Source organism: Metarhizium album (assembly GCF_000804445.1).
Source record: "Metarhizium album ARSEF 1941 chromosome Unknown scaffold_12, whole genome shotgun sequence".
NCBI lineage: Eukaryota > Fungi > Ascomycota > Sordariomycetes > Hypocreales > Clavicipitaceae > Metarhizium > Metarhizium album.
Window position 1 is genome coordinate 526,924 of NW_024467586.1, and position 15,157 is coordinate 542,080.

Genomic DNA, 15,157 nt, shown 5'->3' on the forward strand with positions numbered 1-15,157 from the left:
ACATATCTAGGCACATACACGGTATTTCAGTTGGGAATCCCCCGTGTATGGCCCTAGTTTGTGCTCTTGCCTGTTTGGCTACTGTATTACGAGCGAGCGTACGGGTGGAGTTCTGAGAGAAGAGGCAATGTGTTGGACGGTTTGCTGGGAATAGCAAAAAATTTTTCTGGGGGCTCAAGCGGTCCCTTTTGCAGGCAGTACTACTCCGTACTACATCCCTCAGCGGCGGCCGAGTCCTGGTCCCACTCTCGAACCATCAAGACCTATGCATGTCACAGCTCCCCGAAAACAAAACTGAGCCGTGCCAGTAGCAATGCTCTCCAGAGCAATTGCTGCTGGTGCATTTCCCAGGGGGTCAGAGGTGGCAAAACAGAACCTTGCACCTGAATTCTCGCGGGAATAGCTGGCTCGCCATCACTCATGCACCTGAGGTGTGACAGCATGACATCTTTTATGTGCGTTGATCATCAATGGAACCCAAGACCGAGGCCTGATTGAGAGACATGCAGCCAGACGGCAACGGGATGTTGTGGCTGACTATACAGACAACTTGGCTGCTTGAATGGCTGGACTGGGGGATACCAGTAGACTTGGACGGCCCTGGGCCCTATGACGCAAACAGCCGCGGAAAGAGTTGTCCTCGATGGCGTCTGCGACGTACGAAGTAAATGCTGTCAAGATGGTGCCCCTATTCATTGCTGGGTTGTGTCAACCGTGTGCGAGTGCCGGCAGCAACCCTGTCGTCCCCCGGCGAGGCGGCGATTGTGACGCGGACTGGTAGTTGCTCAACGATTGGCCATCGAAGCCATGTGTTTTCTCCGTCTGCAATTTGCCTACTGCAGCAACGGACCCGGCTCGAAGATTGAAGACGCTGGTTTCGGACTTACGGCCTTGTTCGGGCTGCAGGTGGTGGTGGCCAAGGAAGGGGAAGGGGGAGGTGTGTGCCTTTAGCAACACTGGAACGGACCACTTGGCCCAGCGTGGGTGGGGCTGGCGACATTGGAGTGAATGCCACGTGGATTTGAAGATGAGCGATGAGCCCCGGTACTCCGTACTCCGCGCCTGCCTGCTTTGCTTGCTGGCGTGGCGGTACGAGACTGCGGATGCGGAGCATGTCACACTTGTTCCCTCTTTCTGCATGGCATGGCGTGGCATGGCATGGAAGCACTTGCAGTCGCAGTAACGACCAACTCCAATTATTACGTACTCTGTATTTGGAATACCGCCAGCATGCAGAGTGAATGTTTGAGCACGGGGATTCACAACACAACCATGCAGGCGCCGCGTGCCACATGCAGTGCTCGCGCTCGCCACGCCGGCAAGAGGGAGGGAGCGCCCTTTCCGGCACTCCGTACTCCGTAGGGCTGCCTCTATTCTCTGTCATGTATCACGAGTTAGGTACTAGTAGTATGTATGAGGACGTTGTCCCGTTGCAGGAAAGCGACAAGCTCCCCCCACCCCCAATGCCTTGCTCCTGCCGTGCATTGGTTCAGTCACGCACAACTATCATCACCACATCGAGATGCAGGATGATGCTCCTCTGTCATCAGAAAATCCCTTCAACGGTATGATGCAGCTCCGTCACCACTCAATAGTCGATACTTCTGCACACACCACCACCAAACCAGGGTTCTCCGCCATCCGGCACCCAAACTACCTTCTGCTGTCCCATTGCCGTAGTTCCGTTGCAAACCAAAACGTGGTGCCCTGTTTCTGTCCGTTCAATACGGTGGGTAGATGATTCAACCTGCTACACACCAAGTGCCGGTGCTATTTCTAGGCGCTGACAGTGGCCTCACAGCACCGACTCACAACCCTCATGCTTTTTGATTTCCACGATCCTCAGGTCGGCGTACGCCTCACGCCGCACGCCGCAGACTGCATCGGTCTAGCATACTGCGTAGCTGCGCCCGTTGTTGATCTTTAGCTGTCCATACGCCCTTCTACGAGATCAACACGCGTGTCAAAGTTGGGGCCCTGAGGAAGGCCGGACGTTCAGTGAATTTCCACACCGCCCTTCGACATCATTTCCCCGGCAAGACGAGTCCGCCCCACGCCAATATATTACTCGTGAAAAACTAGTACCTCGACTTCCCGATCTCAATAAACAACGGCGGGCGCGCTAGGCTGTACGCAACAACGAACGCGGCACTATCGGTTCCCTTGTTGTTCAACCAGATAGGCCCTAAAATTCGCCCGTCGGCCGTGAATGGACAGTGTCGGAACCAACTCTACACTTCGCTAGCAATGTCTCGAAAAGCAAAAGCCGGCGGTTGTCAAACCAGACCACTGGTTTTCCAGAGGGGAGCGTCCAGGCAGAAATGAGAGGCTACCTGTAAGATCCTGGTCTGACACTTGTTAGGTATCCAGTACAATGCCATGTGTTGCGCTCACCTCGGCCACGAGGACGCAACGCACACGCCTTGAACCAGGTGTCTACACACCCTTTGCAGTCAAGGGTTTCGAGTACCATTTGAACCAGCCACCAGCACGCCACACCCTCTCCACGGACCGAAAACGAGTCTGACATCAATCATATATGAAGAATATGGAGTCGTGAATCAATTCTGCAGAGCATATGACCGAAACGAGTGTTTGAGTCAGTGACAATATCCCCGGTGGTGTCCAAGCGATGCGCGTGCTCAACACAAGTTGGACTCGAGCAATCGTATGGACTCTCAATGGCTTCCGGCCACTCTTGGGGAAGATTCGAAGTGAGGGGGTTCTTGGCCAATGGAACTTCTGGCAAGGGCCTTAGGCCTGGCGCGCTCTGGACGCAAATTAATGCCCCAGCCCACTATTTCTAGTTTACAGGGGTACGCCTATTAGCACAACACCGAACACCACGCAGCACCGAACACCACGCAGCAGCTGGCCCACGATTCCTGGCGTCGACGTAGACGCGAAATACCACCCGAAGAACAACTGACGCTTGTGACTTGTCCAGCCACGACACCAAGGGTCGGTGAGACGACCAAAGTCGGCACCGTGCCGGCTTCTCTTACCGCGTAGTCAATGGGGACTTGGCATTCAGCAGCCGGGTTAACCGGTCACGCCATGCTCGGAACCACGCCCTTTAGGTTGGTGAGATTGAACTCGGATTCTTCGGGACCTGGATCTATCACCATTTGCATTCTGGCATGAGTCCATGAGGGTTTGAATTGAAAAAGGTTAGTCGAGACAGGACGGTGTGAGACACGTCCAATGCATGTGTTCCAATTAAAACTGTTTTGTTTTACCCGGGAGAGCAACTGCATTTTAAAAAGCATGCAGAGCATTCCTTTCTCCGCGTCGTGCCACGCGGTCAGTAAGTCTACGCCAATACGTCTCCCCCCCCACACTTGCGTCTGTTGATTATTAGGTCGTTAGTATTTGTCGTCAGCAGCCACTCGCTCTTCCCCCGCCGCCGCAACTCATCAGGGCCACTGAACCAGAAGCCACGAGCCGCTACCAACGCCCTTGGCGAAAGGGGGGAACGGAGGGCCGCATCTTGGTGGCAGTGGCTGCTTGCTAAGAGGAGCCAATATACCATCTCCGCTGATGTGGTTTACTTCCTGAACACGTGGCAGATGCCGCTCGTGCCATCTCACCGTCCGTCAATGCCGAAGGCTCAAGTACAATAACACTGGGTGCTCATCTGGTGATAAACACGCTTCCTATGGACTCTATCGTCTAAAGCTTTTTTTTTTTTGTTACGCAGAGGGTTTAAGGAAGCTAATCGTTCTGCCCGTTGCAAAACCTTCACTGCCAAAATGGCGAGACCAGTTGCCTCAACGTCGCGCAGCGTTGGGAACCAGAGTGAATCGGCCTGTGCTGCCCCCCCATACTTGGTCCGAGGTGGGAGTGGATAAATCGGGACCTCCCGGGCTACACCATGTCCTGATGCAACACAGGTATCATTACACATTACACGTGTAGGTACATTTTTCTGGTCTGGCCAACGCCGAGCGATGCACGCCACAGGATGAAACGCCATGCCCGAAGCTGCGTGGACCTGAGTGGTGTCCGGCAATACAAGCCCTGTTCTGTACGCTGTGCTCCGTACTTTATCTACATACAGTACTCCGTACTGTTCAGCGACCCCTGACGATGCGCACAGATGTACTCCGTATGGGACTTTGATAATCTCTTCCGGGGCCAAGGTTCGGGCAGTCCGGTGCAGAAATTCGACCCCTTTGGAGGAAAAAAGTGGGACCTCGGCCGGCTTTCAGTCCCTTCCCTTCATGCTGCCGTCCTTATTTGCCATTGACAAGAAGGACCATGAGTCCGTGACAATGCTGGTGGGTGTTGCCGGGCGGCGACCCTCAGCTTACAAACACGTGGCTCTGCGTTAATATTTGCTATTATTGACTTTACTGTCACTAATACAAGCAAGCGTGTTTTAGCGCCGACCAAGTCAAGTCTATGAAATTTCATTCGGTCCAACTTCCCACTTCAATGAAACCTCAGTGCCGGTCTGGGGCGTCTGATGGGTCAACCGCAGGTGAGGTAGCCTATCTTCTTTCACAATGATACCGATTTTTGCGCACGGGAGCGACCTCATTTTGTTCTACGCACCCCTGTCACGAAGCTGGGGACAAGGGCAGCCTGACCGCGAGAGACGGCGTCTCATATGATTGAGGTCTCGGATAATGATATACATTACCGAAAACTGGTGAGCCAAAATTTGGTCCTCCGAGTCTCACTGTTGAGGCTTTGCCTGTCCTTCCAGCAGAATTTGGCCTCCTCCAAGACTACGCTACTGAGCGTCTATTTGTCAAGTGTCAAGGCTGTATCTAAAACGGCGTCAGAGCCAGCAAGATGAGAGACATTGCCAAAGGGCCCGCATGTCTAGTCCCTTTTCTTGTTTCTTGCTTTTTGATCGATATGCCTCTTTACTTTGACACACGCCCCCTCTCTCTTTGTTTCACAAAAAGGCAAAGGAGGAGGAAGAAACCCAATGACAAGAGTCGAGTGTGCAAGTCTTCGCGGCTGGCTTCATTGTCAAATCCACGCCCCGTCCGCATGTCATCCGGTCTATAACCAGAGGGCCTGCTTCATATTACCAGTGGTAGTAGTCATCAGCTTACGAGCTGGAATCCTGAAGCATGAGAAGTACTTGGCGGTATTCCCGGGAAGCTCACGGCAGCATACCTCATTGCCTGTGGAGTGTCATGGTCGAAGTCCAATGGTCAACGGCTAAAAATTGGCCATCCAGTCGCACTGGCACGGGCAGGCGGGGAGGCCGACGGAGACGAGGGGATTTAAAAAAGAAACGTGGCAAACAATCGACATTTCCTTTGAGAAGCTTGGCCCCAGCAAGGGTGTCACATGCACCAAGGCGTTGGGCGAATCCTCCCAATCTGCCACACCCGGGAAGGGTCAAGGGCGATTCGTGTCAACCTTACTCTCTCGGCCGGAGAGACTGGACTGACCTTGCCGCCATGCGATACCGGCAGGCAAGTGGCCGTTGACCCTCGACGGCGCTTCTCCAGCATGTGCCTCTTCTTGCCCGCCCGCCGCCTCTCTTCAAAGAGGGGGAGAGAGAGAGGGAGAGAGAGATGGATCAAGGGAGCAGGGTTATTCCATGCAAGACTGTCCGCCTCACCACCATGCCGAGGTACTACTCACGGCAGGATCATCAATGCCTTTTTCTTTATTTTTCCCTTTCGCAGATATGTAGTTACTCCGTAAAAGCGCCCCGTAATGCTGACCCAATTCCCAGGGGTGCAACCCATTTCGTTCGGGGAACACAGCCGGGTCTCTGTTCGCTTCCTTTCTCTCGATCCCATGGGATTGGCTATACCCAGGTGCCCCTGCTAGCTTGGCGTCGCGTAGAAGAGAAGAAAAAAAGGAATATTCCAGAACTGGGTTTGTGCTGCTTTACGAGTTCGTGGCGCTGGTGTGACTCGGCGACTCGCCAAGGCCGGGCGAGAGCAAAAATGGAAACAATTAATAATTATCAAGACGGGCAGGGGTGTGAGAAATAAAAAAAAAAAGCAATAACGGACGGAATGGAATACATGGTTGGTCGGTTGCGATTGTTGAGCCGTGCGAAACCAAACAAACGGCTCTAGGTTAGGCTGCCTGTCCGAGGCGCTTCGAAACGGCATCGAGATGGGATCTATTGCCATGCGAGGATTTAATGTAAAAAAAATTCTCAAAGAAGTGAAAAACACACACAAGTCGATAAACTACCCGTCCCCGGATTGTCGGCACCGTTGTAGGAATCGTTCCGCACCCAATGAAACCAAACGCCAACGCTTTCTGTTTTACAACAACAACAACAACAACATGACTCTCCTCGTTGCAGCTCGCGGATGCGCGAAACCAGGGTGCCATGCGTGGCTTATATCGACGCGGGCGCAGCGTCGATTCGCCAGCCCTTGCTTCGCATATTCATCTCAATCGCCTTCCAAATCTGCTCTACAACCTCCTTGTCCCGGAAGCGAGAAGCGTCGGCGCCATCGCCGCCGCGCCAGCGGTCGACGCCCGTCGAGAGCACCCTATGGCCCCAGCTGCGGATGCTCTCGGGGGCCAGCTCTCCCCGCCAGCCAACAAAGACACCGAGCGTGTGCTTGAACAGCTCGTTGGGGCTGCTCCACTTGTAGTTCTTGAACTGCCACGTCTGCCCCGTGGTGAAGACGGCCACCACGCGGTTCCAGTACTCGGGCTTGAACTGCTCGGAGCCCTCGACGAGGATGAAGCGCAGCGGGCGGTTGGGGTCGATGGCCCGAACGACGCGCTGGACGTGGAGCATGCTGGCCGTCGAGCCTCCGGCGTCCGGGGGGGTGAACTTGCCGTCCTCGAGGAAGGACCTCGCGTTGGACATGCGGAGGAGCGACGAGGCAGACGGCGAGAGGAGGATGATGGGGTCCGGTCTCCTAGCCGGACCCTTGGGGTTGAGAGGGAGGGAGGACGCCGCGCCGGGTGCCGAGACCTGGGACTTCTTTTGGATGAACGGGGCCGCGAGCTTGCGGACGTGCGAAAAGTCCTGGGCAAAAAACGATTAGCGCCTCTCGATCGCGCCCGGACAGCCCTGGCGGTTGGGGAAGGGGGGGAAAAGGAGACGGGCAAACGGTCTCGAGACACACCGCGGGGACTGATGCATACTGTAGGCTTGATCCCTCTTAGCACGGTATTCCGGTCTCCCATTCTGCGCTCTCCGTCGTAGACGCTCGCCAGGCGCGGATCCAGGCTGCCCTTGCCGGCTCTGGCTTGCACCGCGGTCGACGCGGCTCCTGCTTTGGTCGCGGGGGCTTTGCCGGCGGCGGCGGCGGCGGCGGCGGCGGCCTCGGCATCCCCGGCGACGGACTTGATGTATTCGCTCTCCTCGCTGGCCGCCTCCAGCCAGGTGATTAGGTCGAGTCGTTCGATGAAGCCCAGGTTCTGCACCTTGCCGGTTGACCCGGCGGCCGCGAGCTGCTCGTTGAACGCCGTGGCCGACGCATTGTACTCGGGGATGGCGAGCTCGCGGTTCAGCCAGGCAAAGTGGATGCTGCGCAGGTCGACGGGCTTGTCGTTGGAGATGAAGCGCGTCGGGGTGTCGATGGCGAGGGCGATGCCCTGGGCCGAGAACTGCAGGTGACTCGCCTGGGAGAGGGGGCACTCCTCGGCGGCGGGGTCGTCTGACGCGCTGGGGACGAAGGGCTGGCTGCTGGATATTGCTTTGCGGAGGAGGATGAGAGGGTCGTGGTCGGCGGAGGCCATGACGGCGGGCTGGCTGGCGATGCTTCCTTTTGGCGGGACGGCATGCGATTGCCGCGGAGGGTTGGTGAGGGAGGCGGCAGGGACTCGACTCGTCGATCGAGTGTCGATGCAGATGGCCGAGCGAGGAAGACGACGAGGCACTGACGCCGACGCTTCTCCCTTGCTCACGTCGGTGGCTGGCAATGCTTGTCTGTCGTGGTGCGACGAGGCTGTCGGAAAAGTTGTCGAGTCGGAGCTGTGGTTTGGTTTGGGGGTACCAACCTGCTGGGGTCACCTGACCAATCAGCGCTCCGTGGGCGACGTCCATGGACGGCCGGCCGGCAAAAGGGTCTCCCGTGAAGACTGCGAGTCTGCCGCAGTATAGACTCGCGATGTTTATGGAAACAACTCTTCCGTTCCCGTCTTGCTCCCGCGCGCAGACTTTACGAAGCAGCAGCCAGTTTGCCTTTCGGTCCGGCACTGAAGCAGCGGGGCCACGGCGACAATACGCCTGACGAGCACAAGATCAACCACCGGCATGGGCATGGGGTCAGTCGCCATGATTCACCATCCATGAGGCACAACATGATTCCTCTCGGCATCATGTGCTTCGGCGACTAGGCTCCGAAAGCGCCCACACGGCCAAGCGTCCGATGTATGCAGGGCCGCGCGTTAGAATCTTGACCTGACCGTCTAGCTGCTCGACCAGCGGCAACGGCCGGCTTTCCGACACGTCTGATGCCTGACACAAGCTGCGTCGTGGGTTTGACGTGGAACTCGGGCAGGGCAGGTCACGTCATCAGTCACTTGCAGACTGTGCGTTTGGGCACATCAGTAATCAGTACAATAATAGCACGCCCACATGATTTCCGCCTCCCGGGCGAACCGGTTCTATGTTGTCTACCTCCACCATCACCACGTGCATGCGTGAGACCAAATCAACGACCACTTGTCAGCCAAAATGCAACATGTGTACTATTGACTCGCAATCGAGGCTCACACGCCAACGAAATATCACGAGGCCATTGAAATGAGGTACATGCTCCACGAGTACACGGGACGGCCTGGAGAGGCGCAGCATCACACCCCTTGCGGAAGGCGCATACACAGTGCAGCAGGGCAAGAAAGGTCCAAGTTCTGATCTCGTAGCCACCTGGCCATGCTAGAATGTACTGTACTAATCATCTCGAGCACTCTTGATATGCAAAACTGAGACGCTTCATCGCGACCACCTATGCCGCCCTGTCAACAAAGCTACGACTAAAGCCGCCTCCCATTGACTCCCACTCTTTTACCACCCAACTCTTGCGCCGACGCCGTGGACCCCATGCATAAAGAAAAGGCGATGCGTGGAGAGGAAAAGAGAAAAAGACAACGCGATGGAAAGAAGAAACCAACACCGGGAAAATAGCAAGCCGACACGTGTAACGTAGCATTTATATGGCGAAAACAAGCTTCATGCGCTCGTATGTATAGAAGCTCACGGCAACCATGGGGATCACCTTGACATAGCCAATCGTCAACCCAACAAAGAATCCCCGGAAACCACGCTCTTGGAAGATGAGTCGGGCTGTCTCGCCGAGACGCATCTTGTGACCATCGCCAACGGCACCGCTTACTTGCATGCGGCGCCTGATCACCTCCAATGGGTATGACGAGGTCTGTGAGATCATGCCGGCGATGCCGCCACTTGTGAGCTCGGCCCATGATCGGAGTGGTGCGGGCTTGTCGGAGGGCTGATTCTTCCGCCGGGGGAGAGTGGTGTACTTGACGATTGAGGGGTGGCGCATCAAGTCGCTGACGGTATCGTGGGTGAGGAAGGACATGCCTGCGTACGGAAGCATGCCCAGCAAGGTCGGGCCGAAGCCGCGGTAAAAATTGACGAGCCCCTTGTTGGGAACGACGGAGCTGGCTACGGCGGCAGTGGACTCCACAGCGGCAGCAACGGGGGCCGGGGCTCTGGGAAGTCTTGCCGTGGCTGATTTCTCGACCGGGCTCGAGTTGTAAATCTGCCTGCAGATGGAGGACAAGGACGAGCGGCCGTCCTTTTTTGTTTCAAACGCCAGGCGTACTCGGATGAGTTCCAGGGGGTACGTGAAGAAGACGGATGTGACGCCGGCAAGGCTGCCGCTGAGGAGGCGTCGCAGCGGTGATTCATACTCCTTGCCGGGAATGATGACGGCTCGGATCTGCTCATAGGCAAGGAACTTGATGCCGGCATAAGGGAAAATACGCAGCAGCGTGGCGGAGTGGCCTCGGAAAAGCCCCCGGCCGCCTTCGAAGCGGTAAATGTCCCTCATGGCGGTTGCGACGCCGAATGAAGAACCGGTATATTTTGCAAACTGGGGGTTGCTGGCCTGGAAGAGGATCTTTACTCGATCTAGCGGTGCAACGATGGTCTTGGCCTGGCGAGGGAGACAGTCAGCAGGTGGATGGCTCGAGGACAGTGTACGGGCATCTGAGGATTGGCCTTACAGCGCAGCCGGCCAGCCCGCCGGCGACACCGGATCTCCAGACATAACCCCAGGATCGAGTCTTGTTTCGGGGTGCCATGGCTTCGTCGTCGGTGGGACACACAGCCGGGTCCCGCGTACTGGGGACCGCAGCAGCCGTAGTGGCGGCTCCAACGCGTTGGCGCACTCCGTCGCGGGCGATTTCCGTCATGGAAGCATGATCCACGAGGGGGGAGGACGTGGGCATTCCGGATACCGCCAGCGCGCGGTCTGGTTGTTGCGGTGCAGGAACTTCAAGATGACCGACGCCGCATGCCGGCTGTGCTGGCGTAGGGGTATGTTGGTGAGGGTTTGTTGCGTGGACAAGACCTGGCCAATTTCCCCAATCAGAAACGGTGCGAAAAGATGTCTGCAAGCGGAGGGGAGAAGCAGCGATTGTATGCGTGATGCGTGATGCGTGATGCGCGTTGCGCGGGCGTGTGTATGTGCAAAAAAACAAGCGTGGCCGGAAAGGACGAAGGGGTTTGGAGTTTCGGCACGCCACGGGACGGAAGCCGGCTACGGCTGCCCACGCCCACGAGAGCTTGCAAGTAACTTGGGTACTGATGACGTCCGCCAACGCCCGATTCCCGACAATGAAGTCTCGTGTGCAACGGCTAACGCCTTGCGCCGCTGGCCAATGGGGCTCCTGCACGCCGCAGCGCCCTCTCCAGGCTCCAGCCGAGGATTACCGAAACCCCTGGCTGAGCCGAAGCCAGTCGCCAATCGCAACGGCTGTATTTTCCGTGACAACTCGCCACTCGCCTCGCCCATCTTCTCCCGCACCTCGACTCTCCCGCCGCGCACTGGGTAGCTAATCGATGCCCGCGGCCATATCCGTCTCATGTCCGGGCCGGCACAGGATGAGAGGGACCCTGACACCGCCTCCAGCATCCTCTTTCAAAGCGACGACAAGTCTGTCGTCTTGCTAGATATCCCACGCTCACTCGAAGAGGCACAAGTTCTGCCCGGCTGCCGACTGCGGCGCCGGGTCTACTCGGACGCGCCGCCGACTGCGCCCTTTCCGACACCGGATCCGAAGAGGAGTCGACGTCGGGCTCGTCCGGCTGGCCGTCCCCCCGACCCCGACCACGCGTCTGACAATGGCGGCCCCGGTGCCGCACACGACTTGGCGGCGCAGACCCCTGCTGCCCAAATAGCCGATCTGATGACTGCGGCAACTGTTCAACGTGCACTGCAAGTGCTGTGCGACAGGCACAGCGGCCCATTTCATCTTCCTCGCAAACATTTTCCCGCGGACACGGAGGGTGTCGATGCGAATCCATCAACCGCGCTGCCGGTCCAAGACGCCACACCGCTCCACGGGTCCATCCAGGACCTGAGACAAGTCTTCGTCGACACCGCGCCGGCATTCAAGCTGGTCGTGCTTGACCCTCCGTGGCCAAACCGCTCTGCCAGGAGACGCGGCGACAAATACGCCACCGCCACCAATCTGGATGAAATCCGAGCTTTGCTGACGAGCATACCCATGTCAGCGCACCTCGCGAGCGGTGGCCTGGTGGCCATCTGGATCACCAACAAAGCCAGCATCCCCGAGCTTCTCACCTCCCCGACGGGGGTATTTGCCGCGTGGGGCGTAGAACTTGCCGCCGAATGGACGTGGCTCAAGGTCGCGGCCACGGGAGAGCCTCTCTACGACGTCGCGTCCGCCTGGAGGAAGCCGTGGGAGAAGCTCCTCGTGGCCAAACCCGTCGGGGCACCGGCGCCGCCTGGCCTGAGAGCCAAGGTCATTGTCGCCGCGCCAGACGTGCATTCCCGGAAGCCAAGCCTGCGGCTGCTCTTCCAAGACGTTCTGGGACAACAGGATTACCCCGGCCTGGAGATATTTGCCCGCAACCTCACGGCCGGGTGGTGGAGCTGGGGAGATCAGGTCCTCCATCTCCAGGGCCAACAGTGCTGGGAGCAATTACCGTGAACGATGCCCAGCCCGTCCCGCGAGACCGTTGTACCCCAATCCTGCATTTCTATAGTTGCCGTCGCCACCGGGCGGCCTTTTACAGGCCCGTAATATACAGACATGCCTGCGTGTTGGTACACGACTCCTCCTCCCCCATTCGACCTTGGACACGTCCCTCCCCACGTCCAGTCCTGTGCGCTTGAAACCGTTTCGCCGCCGAGCGGTCTTGGTAGGTCCCCGCGACCTACGCGCCCGCGGCGGCATCCCTGCTCTGCGCCTCCCTCGGCACAGAATCCCACTTGGGATCCAGTGCCACTCCGTTATCCCACTTGACTTCTCCCCTGAGCATGCTCTCCGCCAGCTCCTTCAGCCCTCTCCTCTCCTTGGACATGTCCTCCTTGCTCTTCATTGCAATCTCAAACCTGTGCTGCTTGATCTGCTCCTCGTTTCTCTTCTCCGTCAAGTCCTCCCTCTTCTGCCAGAGCTCGTGGCTCCACGGCTCCAGGTCGGCGGGCGCCTCGGGCCACTGGAAGGGCTTCGCCAGCTCGACCGTCATCACCTTCAGCGGCTGCGGGCGGTACCACGACCGCGAGTGCGAGTTTCGCTGCGTGAGGGGCTGTTGCTTCACGTAGGACCGCACCTTGGTCACCTCCACGTTGTATAGGTTCCACAGGTAGTCGCGGAGGTCGAACTTGGTGAAGCGCAGCGGTACCTGGAAGCAGGCCTCGTTGGGCGGGAGGTGTTCTTTGCGGAGGAGGGTGATGACGTGGTTGGGGCTGCGTGGGTTCTTGATTAGCTTTGGGGACGCGAGAGCGACGACGACGCTCGGGGGGGGAGGGGGGCATCGCACAGAAAGACCTGTTTTCTGCCCAGCCTGAAGCCGGGCAGCTGGCGGGCCGCTGCTTTTGCTGCTTCGGCCATTGTGTGCTGGCTTTGGCGTGTGTGAGGTTTTCGTCGTGATGAGCTCCGGGCTGCTGTCCCAAAATGTTTCTCGGGGAGAGTCGTGATTGGTCTGGGGGGCAGGGGTGTGATTATGTAAGCGGGACTCGTGAGTCGTGACTCTGGTTCTCTCTGTTCTTTACCATGTTGAACGAGATCAATGTCGTGATGATAATGGCGAATGGATTTTCTACTTGGTTTCTCATGCTCTGACTCAACTGCTACTAGATGCGTAGTGGCCGCCGCCAACGATTCACTGCATGCAAGCGACGCACACAAAGGTCACGTGGCGAACGGTTGCTGGTGTCCGGCACGAAGAATGCTCGATCCACGGAATGGCAGGTAGTGCAAGTAGACCTGGGGTCCTGTGTCTTTTTTGCATTATCCACCTAGCTCCGTCATATCGTCTACCCGCTTCTTCAGCCACTCCCAGCAGTTGACGTCCTCGTACTTCTTCTTCTCCCCTGGCGCGAGACACCCGTCCAGCACGGCGCACGTCTCGTGAAAGCCGAAGCCCCAGAAGAAGCCTATGCTCACTCGCTCCTTGCCACTCCTGTTCTGGGCTCGGTGGACAGTGCTGAGGTATTTGCCGTTTGTGATTCTCTGTAGACTATCTGCAATGTTTACTACAAAGGTGCCCGGAATCGGCTTCGCATTGATCCATTGCCCGTCTCTATTGAGAACCTGAAGCCCGCCAACACCGTCTTGCCAGAGGATGGTGAAGGCCGGGAAGTCTGTGTGAGAGCCGATGGAGACTCTGGAATCGGGGTTGACGGGGGCCACGACCGAACCCTCTGGGATTGGGGGATAGTAGTTCATGAGCATACCGGCATCGGGATACACGACCTTGCTGTCGAGTGCGGTTTCAGGAAGCCCCAGCGACAAGGAAAACGTACGAGTAAGAGCTCTCGCTAGGTGTAGACACGACTGGTAGTGTTTGAGGAGCGCGCTTTTCAGGTGAGGGAGGTTTCTCGTGTTCTCCCAGTGGCCCTCCTCCATGTGGATGTAGTTCATGACGTTTTCCGGAATGCCCTGTACGTCTTCGACCTCGGGGTCGTTTCTGGGATCATAGGTGAAGGAAAAACTCTCCCGCAGGTCGACGCCCTCATCAGGGTTGATTTGCTGAGTGTCTGGGGCTCGGTAGCCATTGTAGCAAGCACTTTCGGTTATGGATGCCTTGTTCTTTGTGTCCAAATCTTGGCGGAAAAACTCTAGGGCTGCATTGTAAGAGGCCTCTGTGATGTCTTGGGGAATGCCGTGGTTCTTGATGTAGAAAAACCCCGTGTTGGTGGCAGCACTGCGAACCTGGTGGGCAACGGACTTGCGATTCTCGAGGGACGAGCTGAAAATGGGCGACACGTCGATGACGGGGATCTCGGAGGGGAGCGCATCTCTCAAGGGCGTCCGGAGGATTGTGCGGGTGACTGGTCCTGTTGGGGATGCCACCCTTATCGTGGTGGTTTCCTTGATGCTGGCCATGCTGAAAAGATTTGACGACGATGCCTGCCAAAGTATCAGAAGGCAGAATGCCTTGATATGAGACGCGAGGGCAAGCAAAACAACCGCGACGAGAGACGAACAGACCTTGGCAGTCGATAGATGGCCAACGGTGCGGGGCTTCCAAGTTGCACCAAAGTCAGATCGAGTCGGCAAAGTCCCAAGGCGACTTGTCTGTCTGCCAGCCCTGGATACGTGATGTGCTATGAGCAGGATTCAGGCTATATTTCATCTTGGCTGACCCTCTTGTTCCTGCTATTAGTTAGTCTCATGCAGATTGTCATTGGCGGACATAAACGGCCAAGAAGGGTGGAACAGGTAGAACCGACATATGGGATAAAATATGTCTGGCATACTTTCCGGGCAACGCTGTTGTTATGCACTGCCCAGATGGTGGATGTGTAAATGCCCGTGATGGCAATTGCACAGCTGTGCACGTGTAGCCTTTTTATGCAGGCCACTGTCAGTGCCACGTGCCACCGGCGGGCTGCACCTCACGCCTGCCTCACGCCTGCCTCACGCCTGCCTGCGCCGTGAGCACGGGGTGCAAGTCAATGAATTCGCTTGCTTCAAACATTCCTCTAGTTCTTCGCCAGGCGCGGAATGCCGATAACCACAGATCCCTACCTGCTGGCGACCTGCA

General features: G+C 57.2%; 5 protein-coding genes across 5 annotated transcripts; 1 reads left to right on the plus strand and 4 right to left on the minus strand.

Moving 5' to 3' along the window:
• Window positions 1-6,328: 6,328 nt before the first annotated feature.
• On the minus strand, window positions 6,329-7,689 carry MAM_05160 (RNA polymerase II accessory factor, Cdc73; the record flags this gene model as incomplete). Its single annotated transcript, XM_040823958.1, has 2 exons — window positions 6,329-6,973; window positions 7,093-7,689. 2 exons carry the CDS (start codon window positions 7,687-7,689, stop codon window positions 6,329-6,331), a joined length of 1,242 nt encoding a protein of 413 aa, XP_040678117.1.
• A 1,415-nt stretch (window positions 7,690-9,104) lies between these two features.
• MAM_05161 (mitochondrial carrier protein LEU5) lies at window positions 9,105-10,368 on the minus strand (the record flags this gene model as incomplete). Its single annotated transcript, XM_040823959.1, has 2 exons — window positions 9,105-10,073; window positions 10,144-10,368. The coding sequence occupies 2 exons, from the start codon at window positions 10,366-10,368 to the stop codon at window positions 9,105-9,107; spliced, it is 1,194 nt and encodes a 397-aa protein (XP_040678118.1).
• Window positions 10,369-11,004: 636 nt separating this feature from the next.
• MAM_05162 (MT-A70 family) lies at window positions 11,005-12,096 on the plus strand (the record flags this gene model as incomplete). The annotated part of the gene is made up of 1 exon (XM_040823960.1): window positions 11,005-12,096. The coding sequence occupies one exon, from the start codon at window positions 11,005-11,007 to the stop codon at window positions 12,094-12,096; it is 1,092 nt and encodes a 363-aa protein (XP_040678119.1).
• Window positions 12,097-12,322: 226 nt separating this feature from the next.
• MAM_05163 (Ribosomal protein L25/L23) lies at window positions 12,323-12,999 on the minus strand (the record flags this gene model as incomplete). The annotated part of the gene is made up of 2 exons (XM_040823961.1): window positions 12,323-12,854; window positions 12,929-12,999. The coding sequence occupies 2 exons, from the start codon at window positions 12,997-12,999 to the stop codon at window positions 12,323-12,325; spliced, it is 603 nt and encodes a 200-aa protein (XP_040678120.1).
• Window positions 13,000-13,398: 399 nt separating this feature from the next.
• Window positions 13,399-14,496, minus strand: MAM_05164 (2OG-Fe(II) oxygenase; the record flags this gene model as incomplete). Its single annotated transcript, XM_040823962.1, has 1 exon — window positions 13,399-14,496. One exon carries the CDS (start codon window positions 14,494-14,496, stop codon window positions 13,399-13,401), a length of 1,098 nt encoding a protein of 365 aa, XP_040678121.1.
• Window positions 14,497-15,157: the final 661 nt, after the last annotated feature.